Source organism: Mercenaria mercenaria, chromosome 2, assembly GCF_021730395.1.
Source record: "Mercenaria mercenaria strain notata chromosome 2, MADL_Memer_1, whole genome shotgun sequence".
Lineage (NCBI taxonomy): Eukaryota > Metazoa > Mollusca > Bivalvia > Venerida > Veneridae > Mercenaria > Mercenaria mercenaria.
In genome coordinates, this window is record NC_069362.1 from 110,986,128 (window position 1) to 111,002,427 (window position 16,300).

At 37.5% G+C, this 16,300-nt stretch overlaps 2 protein-coding genes across 2 annotated transcripts; both read left to right on the top strand.

Moving 5' to 3' along the window:
* The first annotated feature begins 8,514 nt into the window (after positions 1–8,514).
* Positions 8,515–11,892, top strand: LOC128555351 (uncharacterized). Its single transcript, XM_053537551.1, has 4 exons — positions 8,515–8,614; positions 9,435–9,594; positions 9,886–10,023; positions 10,310–11,892. Exons 2-4 carry the CDS (start codon positions 9,448–9,450, stop codon positions 10,892–10,894), a joined length of 870 nt encoding a protein of 289 aa, XP_053393526.1. The 5' UTR covers positions 8,515–8,614; positions 9,435–9,447; the 3' UTR covers positions 10,895–11,892.
* Positions 11,893–13,824: 1,932 nt separating this feature from the next.
* On the top strand, positions 13,825–15,947 carry LOC123551928 (uncharacterized). The gene has a single exon (XM_045341236.2). The coding sequence runs from the start codon at positions 13,962–13,964 to the stop codon at positions 15,228–15,230; it is 1,269 nt and encodes a 422-aa protein (XP_045197171.2). The 5' UTR covers positions 13,825–13,961; the 3' UTR covers positions 15,231–15,947.
* The last annotated feature ends 353 nt before the right edge of the window (positions 15,948–16,300 follow it).

The window sequence follows — 16,300 nt, forward strand, 5'->3', positions numbered from 1 at the left end:
TGCTGTCTTGACAAATTCAATGCAAATGCCTCGTTAAAGTTATATATTATAAATATTGTATTGTACCTCATAATGTCATGTTATCATGAATTGAGAGAAATAAACGAATTGAAAATTGAATTGAAATTGAAATAGTAAAAGTGCATGTGAATAAAAGTCATTCTATAGACTTTAAAAATGATTTCACTATAAAAAAAGAATCACACGATATATTCGCGTCTACAAGAATAAAAGCCTTAAATACAAGATGAATGTCTATCAGGCATGCGTACTTTGCACTCTGCTCTGTAGCACTGAGGCCAGACTAGTCTTCCACCTGAGCTGCTTTCATAGAATCATGGCATCAGCACTAAAAGCCGACGTGTTTTTAAAAAAAATAACAAGGTCCAAGTCAAAAGCAACACAGTTCAGTGTATTTGCTTTTCTCACTGAACGTCGCCTTAATTGACTTGGACAAGTCCGATGGGAATCTAGAGTGGGCGGCTTGCGTGTGGTGTATGCACATCAAGTAGCCTCAGATCCGCTTCGAAGACGTCTATATGTATTTGTGTGAACGGCATGAACGTACAACGCCAAAGACCAGTCACCTAGGCAAACACAGCCGTTGTTTGAAGGACAAGAGTACACAGGTAGCGCTCCATAAATCTGAGTCACAATCTATTGAGTTGGCCGAAGATCACTAATCCAACCTAACAATTTCTAAAATTTCGTATTTAACTTGAAATCATTAAGTATGAAATAATGAACTTCGCGATTTCTAAAATTTCATACAATCAACTTGAAAATGTAAAGTATAAATTCTTGAACTTCACGACTTCACACTTAATAACTTTGCGAGTTCTAAAATTCCATGGAACCGTGAAGAATGAAAATTCTAAAATTTTATATATTTCACATAAAATGAAGTGTGAAATCTTGAACACCATAATTTCACACTTCACGACTCATATTCCTAAAATGTAAAATTTCATATCTTCTAAAATTTCAAGTTATAAAACATGAAATTTTTATTTTAGGAAATACTGAACGCCATAAGTTCACGCTTCAGGACTTCACGATTTTTCTACTAAACATGAAATCATATTGTGTAAAACTATCAAACCTTAAACTCTTAAGGTTCACAAATATGATGCCATTTTAAAGGATAAAAAATAAATGAGCACGAAGTTATGATAGATCGTCTATAGCATAGGAAGGCGAGGGAGTTATTCATATAAAAAAGTGTTACCTTCATCAGAAACGAACCTTGGGGACAGACTGTAAAAGACAGATGAACTTATACAAAAAGATTTTGTAATGATCCTTAGGAAGCATAGAACGCAGCAAAGATACCGTTGATAATAACAAAATTTGTTTGACAGAGTCTGTTCATGAGAGGTAATGAAATGTGCCACATCCCTCACGCCCGGCTTTAGATGGAGAATTATATTATGGTATATGAGCCCAAAAGGACCAGAAAATATAGAAACACCGAGTCAAACTACGAGGGGACTTTTCACAGCCGCCACATGGCACTTAAAGATTGCTGTTGTGATAGTTAATAAAATCTGTAACATTTTATAAATTATTCACTGCTTAAGTGGTGCCATTGTCGCCTCGTGAGAGTGCATTTCCTGTCTCTGTAAATTATTTCAAATTGTCTTTTCTTACCTTTGTATGGTGGTGATATTGAACAGCTTACCTTCATATAATGTAATGCACTCTCAGACGTTTCGGGACAGCATGATAACTTTTGACTGTCACTGTCCCAACTATAAAATATCAAATCATAAATAAGTCATCCCAATAAGCCAAATGAAGAAGGCTTAGTCACAGCAAGTGATTGCAATTATACTTGGGCATGTTATGTACTACAGGTCGTTAAGAAACTGAGATTTTACTATTTCAGAGAAAAAAACAACAAGAAATTTCTTTAAATTACATATTTTTATCTTTAACTGGCGTATAAAACAGACTATGTATGAATAAAACAAAACAAACAAAAAGAGATGTCGTCAGAAAAGTTTATCTCCCTTTTTATCAGAAACGCCGTTTGCTCTGATTCCAACGTTACATCTGTTTTTATTTACTTGGCCCTTTTAATGAAGAGAATTTAGGGTGTTAAAATGAAATAATTACTAACCCGTGTAGTTGTTATAGTTATAGTTGCTGTAGTGTTATATAGAGAACACTTTGTGGGTTCTATACTTTAATACACAGTTATACTCATAGATGACTAATATACAACTAACATCAACATCAAGCATGCATACTTATAAATACATAAGATTCCCGCCAGTATATGACCACGTGATATACCGTATATACTCTACAGTTCTTCCCCTTTCTTCAGAATAATATTCTATTAATTAAAGAAATCACCAATTTTAGAAATTCAAAGTTTAAAAATTCAAAGTATAAACAACAAAAGTTCTACATATTGTGACAAAGTATTAGCATGAACTGAAAGTTTTAGAACAATTACGGTAGCATGAGAAAATATAATGTTTCAATGAAATAACATTCCATTCACTGGCATTTATCAAGCAAAAGTATGATGTTTCAATATTATATTGTAAATATCAGCTAATTAATGTAAACAGAACACACACATTCTTGAACTCTATCTACTGCTGAAACTAGACAATTTGATATGCAGACATTTTTTTTTAGCCAGTCTCAGTTTTCGCGCCAAATTCTTTCAGCTTTTTCACATGAGTGCTATTGCGTTTGTATATGACATTATCAGGAGATTTTAAAATACACCGATTCCCATTTTCGTATTTCTATTTCTTGTGTCTTTCAAAAGAACTTTATCTCCAGGTTTTAAGAATTTTATCTCCAGGTTTTAAGTCACTTTCACCTGCTTTTCGTTTATGGTCAATGTATATTTTGTTTTTGTATTTCTGAATTCTGTCACGATCGCGTATTTCTTTGTTACTAAGTTTTTCTCGCCCAATCTGCGGTAATTTGGTTTTCATTTGTCTACCAAACATAAGTTCGGCAGGGGATTTTCCAGTTACTGAGTGTGGTGTAGATCGATATGCCATAAGGTAAATTTGAACCTCCCGTTTCCAGTCCTTCTTCTGGGCGCGTGCAATCCGTATTCGTTTCATGAGTGATCGATTTTGTCTCTCGATTTCGCCATTTGTGGATGGAAACAACGGTGTTGTTTTATGATGCACAATGTTATGATCTTTCAAATACTTTTCGAACGTTTCTGAAACAAATTGTCTCCCATTGTCAGTACGTAGTGATTCTACATAACCATATCTACAAAACAGTCTGTCCAAAATTTCAATCATTTTCTCACTTGTGATATTTTTTGTTATTTCCAATTCATAGTAACGACTGTAATAGTCAATAACTGTTACAACATACAGTCCATTTTCAAGCGGTCCCAATATATCCATCGCAATATCTTGCCAGGGTCCTGGTGGTAACTCTGTTGGATTGAGGGGTTCGGGCCTCGGTGGTTGACTAACAAGCTGACATCCCGTGCATGAACTCACAAACTTTTCAACGTCAATGTGCATTTTTGGCCAGTAACATTTTGTTCTTAGTCGCTCCTTTGTTCCCAATATACCTAAATGTCCCTCGTGTGCTAGTTTGATACATCGATGTCTTAATTCTCCAGGTATCACTATACGTCTGCCTCTTAACACTATATTTCCTTGACAGCTTATCTCATTACGGAATGGAAAGTAATTTGCACAGGTTTTATCCCATGACGCCTGATGATAACAAGCTCTCAACTGTTGTAACTCGGTATCCTGTTTCGAGCATTTCTCAATTTCATCCAGTGATAACGAGTTTGGTACTGCCTCTTTTGACACAAAGTTCATATAGTATTCCGATTCATCCTCCAGAAATTTGTCATTCTGAGGTAATTGGTTATCTCCAACTAATCGAGATAGGGCATCCGCACAATTGTCTACTCCTTTGATATACTTAATTGTGTATGAATAAGGCATGAGTCTAAGCATCCACCTTTCAATTCTTGCGCTTGGCTTTGATTTTAGGCCAAACAAAACAGTTAATGGTTTATGGTCTGTCACTATTTCAAAGTTTATTCCAAACAAGTACAGTTTGAATTTCTCAACACTCCAGACTGCAGCTAAAGCCTCTTTTTCTGTAGCTGAGTAACGCTTTTCAGTATCTGATAGTAACCTGCTAGCATAAGATATCACTCTTCTTTCACCGTTCTGTTTCTGCACTAGTATTCCGCACAATCCTACACCAGAACTGTCCACTATCACTTGTGTTTCTTCAGCATCGAGTCTGAAATAACCTAACGCTGGAGCATTTGTCATTGCCTCTTTTAATGTCATATAACTATTTTCCTGTTCTTCTCCCCACACGAAGATTGTATCCTGCCTTGTGACCTTTCGTAACGGTTCAGATATTGATGCAAAATTTTCAATGAACTTTGCACTGTAATTGACAAGGCCAAGGAAACTCCTTGTCTGTTTTGCTGTAGTAGGCCTCGGTGCTGTTTTGATAGCTTTCACCCGGTCTTCAGTCGGTTCGATTCCCTGCTTTGATAGCACATGTCCCATGAAAGTGATCTTGTCCATTCCGAGTTGACATTTTGAACGATCGAGTGTCAGTCTTTTCTCTGTTAATTTTTCAAACACATTCTGCAAACGATGATCGTACCCTTGTCTATTTCTACCATGAACAATCAAGTCATCTGCCACGTTCTCAACACCTTCACAGTCTGCAAATACCTGTGAAATAATTTTCTGGTACTTTTCAGGTGCTGCATTAACACCAAAATTGAGCGTCTTGTATCTATATAAGCCTTTGTGCGTTACAAACGTTGTAATATGCCTTGAAGATGGATCTAATTCAATCTGATGGAATGCCATAGTCAAGTCTAACTTACTAAATATTTCAGCTTCATTCATTTTATACAGTTTCTCGTCTACTGTTGGTATTGGATGCCTTTCGCGCTGAATAGCAACATTTGCTTGTCTCATATCAACGCAAATTCTGATATCGCCATCCTTTTTCGGTACGATTATCGCAGGGCTCACCCAATGACTCGGCTCATTTACTTTTTCAATTATGTCCATAGCTTCCAATTCGTCAAGCTTTTCACTGAATTTTTCTTGTAATGAAAATGGTACCCTATACATCTTTTGTGCCACAGGTTTCACTGTATCGTCTATTGACAATTTCAACTGAAAGTCCTTGAGACGTCCAAGTCCTGTGAAGCAATTGTCGTATTTCCTCAAAATATCGTCCTGTAGTAGATTTATTCCCATTTTCAGAAGTCCCAATTCTTCTGCACTTTCTTTCCCTAAGAGAGCTGGGCCTTTACCGTCCATCACATATACATCCAACGTGATATATTTCCCATTCACATTTTTCACTGTCCCATCAACTGTGAATTTGCCAAGAAGCTTCAGAGGTTTTTCAGCACCATATGGGAACAGTTTCTTGTCTGTTTTCTCAGTCTTACATTTTATCCGTTTCATCTTTAATTTTTCCCATAATTCTCTGTCAATCATATTGACTGACGCACCAGAATCGATTATAAATTCCACATCGATATCATTTAGAGAAAGTGTTACCTTTTCTGACCGTGATCCAAGCACAAATGAATATTCCTTTGAATTATCATCTTCATCTTGGTATTCGGAATTATCTGAATAATCCTGTTTTGCCAGCTCTTCAACTTTATTCACATGTCCAGACCGACCTCGGCCGCTCTGTTTGCCTGCATTTTTCCCCATTTGCGTTTTGCAGCATTTTTTGTAGTGACCTATAAGTCCACATCGATCACACTTTTTGTTCCTCGCAGGACAATTTCTATCTCGAGCTTTATGTCCGGATAAACCACAACGGAAGCACAATTCTTGCTGTTTCGAATTCACATTCCTGGGTTGTCTAATATTTCTGGTTTCGACACGTTTAGGTTTCGCGCCGTTTTCTAATTTATTGACCGTTCCTGATTCTTGCGCTGTTGTGCCTTCGTCCATACGTTTTGACTGTAGATCTGCTAATTCCATGGTGGAAGCAATCCTACAAAGTTCGTTTAATTTTAGATCCTGACCTTTTTCTAACAGTTTCGTTCTTAATTTTGTTGACTTGCACTTTTCGATAACCTGGTCCCTAATTTGTTCATCAGTATTTTCGAATTCACAGTGAATTGCTTTTTGCCTTAATCTAGACACGTATTGTTCTACTGTTTCCGAATGTTCTTGTTTAGTGGCTCTGAATTGATATCTTTCGTATGGTATATTGACTTTTGTAATAAAGTACTTGCTCAATGTTGCCACCGTCTTTAAATATGTATTAGCGCCTTCTTCTTCTTGTAAAGTGAAATAAATGTCCTGTACGTCCATGCCTGCGCAATGTAATAATAGTGAACGTTTTTGGTCAAATTTGGTGATTCCGCGTCCCTCAGCGAACAGTTCAAACGATCTGAGCCAACGCTTCCACAAAGTTCCCTGTTCAGACCGCTCACAATGAACATTGAAAGCTTCTATGCCACAAATTTTGCCATCTTAATTACTTATCAAACTTAATTTGACTGATTTAATCACATAAAAAAACAATGTTCTCGAATTTAATCAACATTGAATCTTCCGAATTTAATCCATTTAAACCATGTAGACAGTTTGCATGTCCTGTTTTAAATCAGTCCTTGAATTTAATCAGTTACAAACGAATTAAATCATAATGTCCTTTGAACTTAATTCAAAAACATCACATTGCGTCGCCAAATTGTAGTGTTATATAGAGAACACTTTGTGGGTTCTATACTTTAATACACAGTTATACTCATAGATGACAAATATACAACTAACATCAGCATCAAGCATGCATACATATTAATACATAAGATTCCCACGTGATATACCGTATATACTCTACAGTTGCCATTTCTCTTCTTATTATTTTCAAATTTTTGCTTTGTAGTAGACGTGGAACCCGACCGTTCTATAAATAGACATAAACAGGGGACACAGTCCATCGCGGGAGTTGTTGCATGCTTGGATCGCGCACTCTGAGACGACGGGCAGTCATACTCGTAACAAGACGTTATTGTGATCCGCAGTTTCATAGCTACAAAATGTCATTCAACCATTACTGGATGTCACTTTAATGCTCGCCTGAAATCTTCATAAATAGAAGAGAAAGCTGCGTGCACCTGCTCCGTGACGGCACGGGAGTCTGAAACACCAGAATTCTATCTTTAAAAAGATATACCCGCTATATATAAAATAGGGGGTAGATTCTATATCTTTTTTAAAGACAGACTTTTTCATCTTATTGACAGAATTTCAGACTCCTGTGATTCATGCTGACAAACTTTCTTTTAACTTTCATCTCCACTTAAATGCAAGCTATACAGTTATTAGAAAAGAATATACGAATTTTACAACAAAGCGTAATAACGTTCAGCAATATAACAAAACCAAACAACGACAACAATAACAAAAAAAAACCTGTAAAAACAACAACAACAAAAACAAGAAAGTAACAGTCGACAACCACTGTATTTCTCAAACTTTTCTGGCAGTCGCAGAGCTCTAGGCAATCGAGACGGACAATTCTTGCCGTAATACATACTTAATGTCTAAATAATATTTTGCATACATCTATATATATATATATACTGAAATGGTACGTGATACTGCTCCGTAATGTACGAAAAACATGCATCTGCTTTTGCTTCTTTTTAATAATACGATATTGTGCATCAAACTAATTCATTTATAAAATACTTTTTGCTCTGTTGTGTTCTGTCATTTAATCAAAGATTTAATAAACAATCAAATTGAATTAATTGAAATTTGTAATTCTTATGAGCCGGTTTGTGTTATAAGTTTATTGTATTACAGTTCATACAATGGTTACACATATTGATTCGCGGGGTCCCCATGACCAAGTTTTTAAGGTCGCTGACTTTGAATCACTTGCCTCCCAACGATATGGGTTCGAGCCTCACTGTGGGCATTGAATTCTTCACGTGAGGAATCCATCTAGCTGGCTTACGGAATGTCGGTGGTCTACCCTAGAGCCTGCTCGTAATGAAATAGTGCACCTGGAGTTTTCCTTCACAATTAAAGCTGGAAAAGTCGCTATATGACCCATAATTGTGTCGGTGCGACACAACAGCACACAAAAAAATCTTCATTTCATCATACATTTAAGCATACATCACATGTCTGTCATACCTATTTGTAGTACATCCATATCGTCAATAAAGTAAGGTTACTAGGTCCATTGGCTTGGTGCTTTTTGTACTTATAATAAAGAATTCCTTATCTTTTCTTATGTTTCGATGATAGCTGCAAATAAATGGCAGTTTCGGTACTACTTATAACATACGTTTGTAACCCTTAGCAAGCTACATTTGGGCAATATCATTTGTTATTTGAAGTTTGTTCATTGAATTGCATTAGCATTTTATAACATTTCACTTATTCTCGCATACCAGAGATCTACCATTTTCCCTAGTTGAGTTCGTCTCGGGATTTTGACTAACCTCTGATGAATGAGAATGCATTTCGCAAGTCCGATCCTCAGTGTTATAGGTGGCGCTGAAAGGGCAGTGACGTCACTGATCGTTCTGTGAACGTTAGGAAGGCTGTGGATTTTTTCCTCCCGGATTTTTCAGGTAAAATCATTCTATTTTTTATTTTTTCTTGAAAACCTTGGTGGTTTTTAGTACCTAGGTGGTACATTGCTGTTTTGTGCAGCTATTTTGTGACTGAGGGTCACTTACACCCAGGGAGGTGCGTAATTTGTTCGTCTTGGTGACGATTAACATGGCAGACATTTTCTCTGGCCGGGGGTCAGTAGCTATATCTACCTGTTTCGTGGAAAGTATTGGTAGTTTAACCTGATAATATTACCCCCTAAAACACTGAATGGGTTTTCATACTTATGTTGGTGCATACTTCGTGGCTTTCATTGAAGGTACAAGTTGTTAATTGCTTTGGCTATCTTTTTATTATATGAGGATGCGGGTTCCTTTGTTTGGACAAGCCTAATGTTTATCAGTAGGTCAGTAGGTCAGTTATTTTTAGATTTTGCAGTATCTGCTCTCTTGACCGGCTGCATAACATGCATCTAGGATTTCGCTGGAAGCTTATCAGCAGATTTGTTACGGTATGCTGTGGTCTGCTATACTGACCCTCACTTGTCACGGCTGATAAACGCGCTCCACACATGAATGCATATCAGAAACAGTGGATGATATATATAGATATTGTGTTTATAGGGGATTTGTGCTGTTTTACATGGTTTCTCCCCTTTGATATTAAATACGGGGCTATGTTGTATGCTGTTTTATAGTTATAATATTATCGCGGGATATTCATATATGTTTGTATGCGTTCAGGTTTAGTTTACGCTTAATCTATTGAATCTATTTGTATTTATTTCTGTTGGGAGTATTTATTGATTATATTCTCTTCTAATTTATGTGATTTTAGATTCACTGGTACAATGGTTCAACCCACGACATTGAAAAGGCGACACACTCTGAAAGACACCAATTTGATTTGTCTAGTCAAAAAGATTAGGGATGCCAATGTTCCTAAGCAGTATGCTAGGGTGACGTCCTCACAGCCTCTAGAAACCATGAGTGCGGAGGTAATACCTATACTTCTGAAATATTTTCTATCTGGAAATATAACTGGATCCATCTATTATGATAGATAATTCTTATATTAATTAATGCGGTTGTATTCTGCTATTTTGTTTTATTATTATTTGGTTTATGATAATAATAACCACTATAATAATAATAATAATAATAATAATAATAATAATATAATGATGAAAGTGATATGGAATATAATATCTCTTACGATAATAATGTAGATAATATGAATGCATAAGTAGTGTGTTGAGTACAATTGAAATACAGACGTCTTATTGTAGAACATAAAGTCAGTGTTCAAGGAACTGACAGGGGAGGAGCTGGGAGAAGTTCTTACTATGGCAGACAGAGATGACACACAAGGCATACTTGCGAACGAGATTGGGGCGCCTAAAGGTCAACAGCTGGCTGAGGAGCAGGTACATTAGTTGATAATTTATCTATTGTTATTGTATCATGTTATGACAACAGCTTTTTTCGACTGATCTTCAGTCACTGAACGTTTTCCGTAAATGAACTTGGTCGTTAATTCGTTCAACTTCATCATGTTTATGTAGGTCAGGTGGATCTATTTTATAATATTAGTATTATAATATTTTTCGCATGCATCTTATGACCCTATCATGAGAACATGGTTGCCTTTGGGTACAACTCTGCCATTGTATAATTTATTGGGATTCGTAACAAGTGCTTTTGTACCTGTAGGATGGCCCCGCGCCGATGAAGAGGCAGAAGACAGGAGGTCAGGACATGGAAGAACGAGTGGATGACCTGAAAAAGAAAGTAAGGCTGCTGGCACTTCAAAAAGAGCCTTCAGAGGCGTTGATACTATTAACGTTAGAGGAACTGGCGTCGGTTTCCCGCCGCCATTCCCATGCTGACGCGGAGACTGTTGAGGAATTATATCGTCAGGCCTCTAGACACCAGGGGGAGGTGAATATTGCGGCATTATGTTTGTCTGTCCTTAATGGACAAGCTTCAGACCTGGTGTCTAAGGCTCTGGCAAAATGTCTCAAAACTAAGGAATTTGAGAAGCAAGATGCCCCGAAAGAGTCTTCTCCACTTGCAGGTTTATATCCTCAGATGCCACAGGCTCAGTGGCCGATGTTACCTCCTGCACATACGGGATTCGGCTATCCGTATTCTTTCGGCCATACATTTAGACCTAGGTATAAACCAAGAGGGGGGAGGTCTCTTTTCCGTCCGAGGGGTGCTTGCCTGTTCTGTGACTCTACGGAGCATCAGGTTAAAGACTGTATGCTCATGAAGAGAGCTAAACAGAAGAACTGAATCAATACAACTAGTAGTCATATAGTCACACAGTTATATTATGTGTCTTTTTCAATTAGTGTGTCATTTTATTTCCATCTATTGATTCAAAATGTTTATACATGAACACTTTATGAAACTGAATGGAGCTATATATTTTACTCAGATGTATTGCATATCGTTTTAATGCAAGTGAGTTTGACGACATGTAAATAATATCTATATTGTGACTTGGTAAGAAAAAAGCTAGTTTACTAAGCATTTCTTGAGTTTATTAACGGTTTTCTTTGCATTTTCTTTATTAAAAATTTTAATAGTTTATAACAGACATTTTCTCCTTGATAAATTATTATAGCAATGCTGCGTCATTTATATTGGTTACAGATAATTGAAATGATCTGTCAAGCTATAATATTTGCAGAATTCTTCTCAAACATTTCTTATGTACAATGCATATCGGATAAAGCTATATTGATTGAAATTGTACCGGTACAAGACTTCCGAAACTTTATGATACTAAGTCTTAATGTTATGATGGTAATATACTTCATGTCGAAACGTCTGTTTTGCGTAATCATGTTTACGTTAACGACAAGTTTTAAGTGTGCTTGGGTGGCTCTACTTTTTCCTTTCAATCATTTCATTTCTGGATGTATATTGTGCTTTGTATGTGAAATTATTAATTATTTGATTGTTGATATTGCCATTGTATGATTATTTTGTATTATTAGTACCATATACAGCTTTTACACCTTTCACTAGATTATTTTGAGTGAACCCTCGTCTTTTCTCAAGAGCGTCTAAAGCTCTAGTGAATTTTTTATTCACGTGAGTTAAGAGTGAGGGTCTTTCCTGTCTCTCAGCGTCTTCTGCCTGGCCGTTTCTGTACAGTCTTGTATTTTTTGACAGGAGGAGGAAGGCTCGTTTACTGGTAGTTTCATCAAGATTCCCTCCTGGGAGCGACAACATAATTTTAATCCAACGGCTGTGACTGTACGAACGGATCCTAGGTGGATGACGTTGGGGGATGGTATGCCCTCACTTGACGCTCATTTTCATACTGCTGAAGACGTATTTTTAGATAGGCATGATGTCAGCATTGACATGCTACCCTTGCGAGATCCATCTTTGTTTGTATCGGGTCAGTTACATTCATGTGTTAAGGAATGGCGGAAAATATTGCATGGGACTAGTGCGTCGGACAGAATGGTTCTTTCGTGGTTAGAGAATGGTGTAGACATTTCGTATTTTTTCACTCATTTCAAAGGTAATTTTAAAGGACAGTGTTATGACTGTGATCTTCCACCTAAGCGTTACTTCCCTAATGCGCCCATTTGTCAGCGTTTTGTTCCCTTTATTTGCCAGGAATTATTGGAACGGGTATCAAATGGCTCCCTCCGGGTTTGGGGCAGGGTTGGTGAGTGTGTACCACCGAAAGTAATCTTACCACTTACAATTGAGGAGTCCAAGCCTCGTCTTTGTCATGACGCAAGATATTTAAACTTATGGATTAAAGATGTTCCCTTCCAACTTGAAACACTAAAGGATGTTCATAGATTAATTGAACGTGGTGCATACATGGTATCCTTTGATGAGAAATCTGGATATGATCATATTCGCTTGACTCCAGATTCGCAAACATACTTTGGTATAGAATTTGCTGGATGGTTGTTCTCATATACTACATTGTCATTTGGCTGGAAAGCCTCGCCTTATGTCTACCAGACAGTGGGAATGGTGGTAACGTCGCACATTAGATCATTGGGCATTGCCACAATACAATACATTGATGATAGATTAGGTGCCCCTCTTGTTAAATCATCCGCTAACGTTGATCAGCCATTTCGGATGGCAGAGAGAACATCATACGTATTTCTAGAGTTGTTGACAAGGCTGGGTTATACACTGGCGTTGAAAAAATGTGTGCTTATCCCTGTACAGTGTTTACGATTCTTGGGTTTTTACATTGACTCTCTTCGACAAACTTACGTATTGCCGGTGGAGAAAAAACAGTCATTTTGTGCCCTTCGGGATTTTATCCTGGGTTCGAAATCTATTGATTTGAAAACTCTCCAAAGATTTGCAGGGAAGTGTATCAGTATGACATTAGCAGTACCTGGTTGTAGATTGTTTACTCGTGAGGTAAATAGGGCTATTGCTGTGGCCTCAAAGAATGGTGGCATTGTTTTGGTTGATGACTATCTTAGTGCGGAATTACGGCATTGGTGTTTCTTGGACGCTTGGACAGGCTGTATGTCTTGGCGATCTGAAGCCCATAAACAGATTGTTCTGGCCACTGACGCTAGTTCTTATAAATATGGCGCTGTTGTCTTGAGAGGAACTGACGGCATTCCACCACAGACACTTTGTGATTATTTTGGTTCAGTGGAAAAACCGATTCATTTAAAAGAGGCTGAAGCGGTTCACAATTGTCTTTTGTCATTTGAGTCTAAGTTAAAGAATCATCGCGTTGATGTTTTGGTTGACAACCAAGCAGTTCTTCATGTATGGGACAATCAGGGTGCTAGGGACAGGCCTCTCAATGACATTACGAAATCCATTTTCTCCATTACATTCCGCAACAACATCGACCTACGCATGTCATATGTCAAAACCACGGAAAATGTTGCGGATGCACCCTCTAGATCAGTGTCAGCTTCTGATGCAAAGCTCAGTGATGATGCATGGCATAGGTTACAGGTCTTATTTGGTCCTCACACAGTGGACCTCATGGCATTAGATTCGAATGCTATGCGAGATGTTGATGGCTCATTTCTAAAACATTTTACTCCGACTCCAACACCGCAGTCTGCTGGTGTAAATATTTTTTGCCAAGACTTACGTTCAGAAAAGAATGGTTATGTATTCCCACCGTTTGCAATGATATTCCCGGTATTAAAATATTTGGAGGAACAAGGAGTTAAGAGTTGTACATTTGTTGCGCCAAAGATGAGACCGATTCCAGTTTGGCAAACGCATATAGATAAATATTGTGTTGACAGTGTTCCATTGGGCAGTGTTGGGGAAAAGAATGTTGTACTTTTCCCTTCAAAAAAGGGATTTCGAGACTCTGATTTAGGTCTTAAGTATGACATATTTGCTTACAGATTGTCATTTTGCTAGATTCGATTCTGTTTATTTCCAGGGATCGCAACTTAATATTGATACAAGAAAGATTGAGGATCGACTCTCCCTCTTGGACAAGAAAACGGACCAGTCCAACTCAGCTAAGCGAAAGCGTTCCTTAACGGCATCTTTGGCAGATTTCTTATCCAACCTTCCTACTCCTCTTACATTATGTAGTTGCTCTCCTGAAGATATTAGGAAATTTCTGGTTTGGAAAGATGAGTTCGGGAAGACTAAGATACATACTGCTTCTTGTCCATACATTGGTAGTTCTGACTCTCGGATTAATTGTGCATGCCCACTTCGCCTCGCTGCAGGGACTGTAGAAGGTGTGATAAATCTGTTATGTAGAATTTTTGAAGATCATGGGTTTGGTCGTTTTTGGGATAGCATGACGATGCAAGGGAATCCTGTATGCTCCCCAATTGTCAAGGAGTATCTTACGCGAATACGTGAGGAGCAAGCAAAGGCAAATGTCCTTCCGAAACAGGCAAAACCTATTTTCATGAGTAAATTGCGCTCTATTGCTCGTTATATTGACATGCAACTTGCAAGGTCAGATATAACATCCCGGGAGAGATATGTTCTTTTAAGAGATCAAGCTTGGTTTAAATTGCAGTTCTTTGCTGGAGATCGTGCGGGCGATTTGTCGTTTTTATTGTCACAACAGGTCAGATCTCTTTCAGATGGATCTGGTCTCACAGTTACACATACATTTGGTAAAACTTTAAGGGGTAACAGGGGCAAGGTTAATGAATTTGTTGTGCCAAAATGCGCTGATACGCTAATTTGCCCCGTTAATGGTCTCAATACGTATGTAGCGTCTTCAAAGGCTATGGGAGTAAATCTCACCTTAGGATACATGTTTCGTATTGTGTCTGACTCAGGGGTTGTTCTTGATCAACAAGTGTCTTATTCTGTGGTATATGAACGAATGAGACACTACTTAACCGTTTTAGGTATATATGATGGTGAAACTCCACATAGTTTTAGGGCAGGCTGTGCTGTATCGTTGAATGTTGCTGGGTGTAGTTCAGCTGATATAATGGACCATGTAGGTTGGTTTGGTTCCGAAAGTGCAGAATATTACAGTAGGCGAAAGTTAATGCGTTCTTCAACTGTTGCAAAGCGTCTTGCCCGTGCTGTTGATTTTTCTAACGAGGTGGAGGATTTTTATAATTCCCATGCTGACTATGCATCTTTACCACATGCGTTTTTTGAACATGTATGAATCTTTTTATATGTTAACACACATACTTCTTCATAAGGTTGAATATTTGTTAAAAGAAACTTATTCCTTATACCTGCCTTCTGTAATTCGTTATAGTGTATGTGATGTAAATACCTGGATGCGTTTATTTCTGTACTTTATGACGTAAACGTTTTGTTTGAATTGTTTTTGCAGTAAATATTTGATTAGCTGTGTGTACCTTACATATATATCTGATACGTAATAAATTTGCTCATCATGTAATATGTTGCTGTTTATCTTTTATCTTATTTATTTACTAATGCTGGAATGAGTATTGGGACAAAGGGATGACGATACTGTAGTGCAAAAGTCCTGTCATGGGAATCAAATTGAGGATATAAAGGTCTGGAGTGTGGACGAAGGTTTCATGTCGTGTATTAGCCCAGTACTTAATACTCAGGAAACACTCAAGAACTGACCTTTCTAGACACGAAACACTTAGGATATCCCCAGATCCTCAGTGTTATAGGTGGCGCTGAAAGGGCAGTGACGTCACTGATCGTTCTGTGAACGTTAGGATGCTAAGGATTGGAGTCGATAGGTTATTCTTGTAGCGACTAATTACTTAGTTTAACTAATCAATGCTATATACTGATTTCCCACCCCTTCCCACCCAGTAAAGCGTTGGCTCTTGGTTTTCCTGTCGCGTATTAGCCCAGTACTTAATACTCAGGAAACACTCAAGAACTGACCTTTCTAGACACGAAACACTTAGGATATCCCCAAACTATATATATATATATAAACAAACTTCGTTTTTAAGTGAATTAGTCGCAGATATTAGGTCATAAGGAATTTCACCAAGAGAAAAATGGTTTTTATGGTACTAAAACTTTATTTTCTTTTTCAAATTTGAAAATCAGTTTTAATTAAACCTACGAATGCATCACTTTAAAGTTTATAACCACATGTTTCAGTGCAATAATATGTTATGTGAACTGACGTAGCGTAAATAATACTGTACAATGTGCAAGTAACTTTACGATCTAATGAATTAATAACGCGGTGTTATTGTTACAGCACTTGACGTTTAATATATTTACACATCA

What these genes read in the sequence shown, in the direction of transcription:
- LOC128555351 (XM_053537551.1), top strand. Translation starts at nt 9,448, where the DNA reads ATGGTTCAACCCACGACATTGAAAAGGCGACACACTCTGAAAGACACC. An exon ending in TAGAAACCATGAGTGCGGAG is followed by an intron (nt 9,595 to 9,885) that starts GTAATACCTATA and finishes GTCTTATTGTAG; the next exon opens with AACATAAAGTCAGTGTTCAA. An exon ending in AACAGCTGGCTGAGGAGCAG is followed by an intron (nt 10,024 to 10,309) that starts GTACATTAGTTG and finishes TTGTACCTGTAG; the next exon opens with GATGGCCCCGCGCCGATGAA.
- LOC123551928 (XM_045341236.2), top strand. Translation starts at nt 13,962, where the DNA reads ATGACATATTTGCTTACAGATTGTCATTTTGCTAGATTCGATTCTGTT.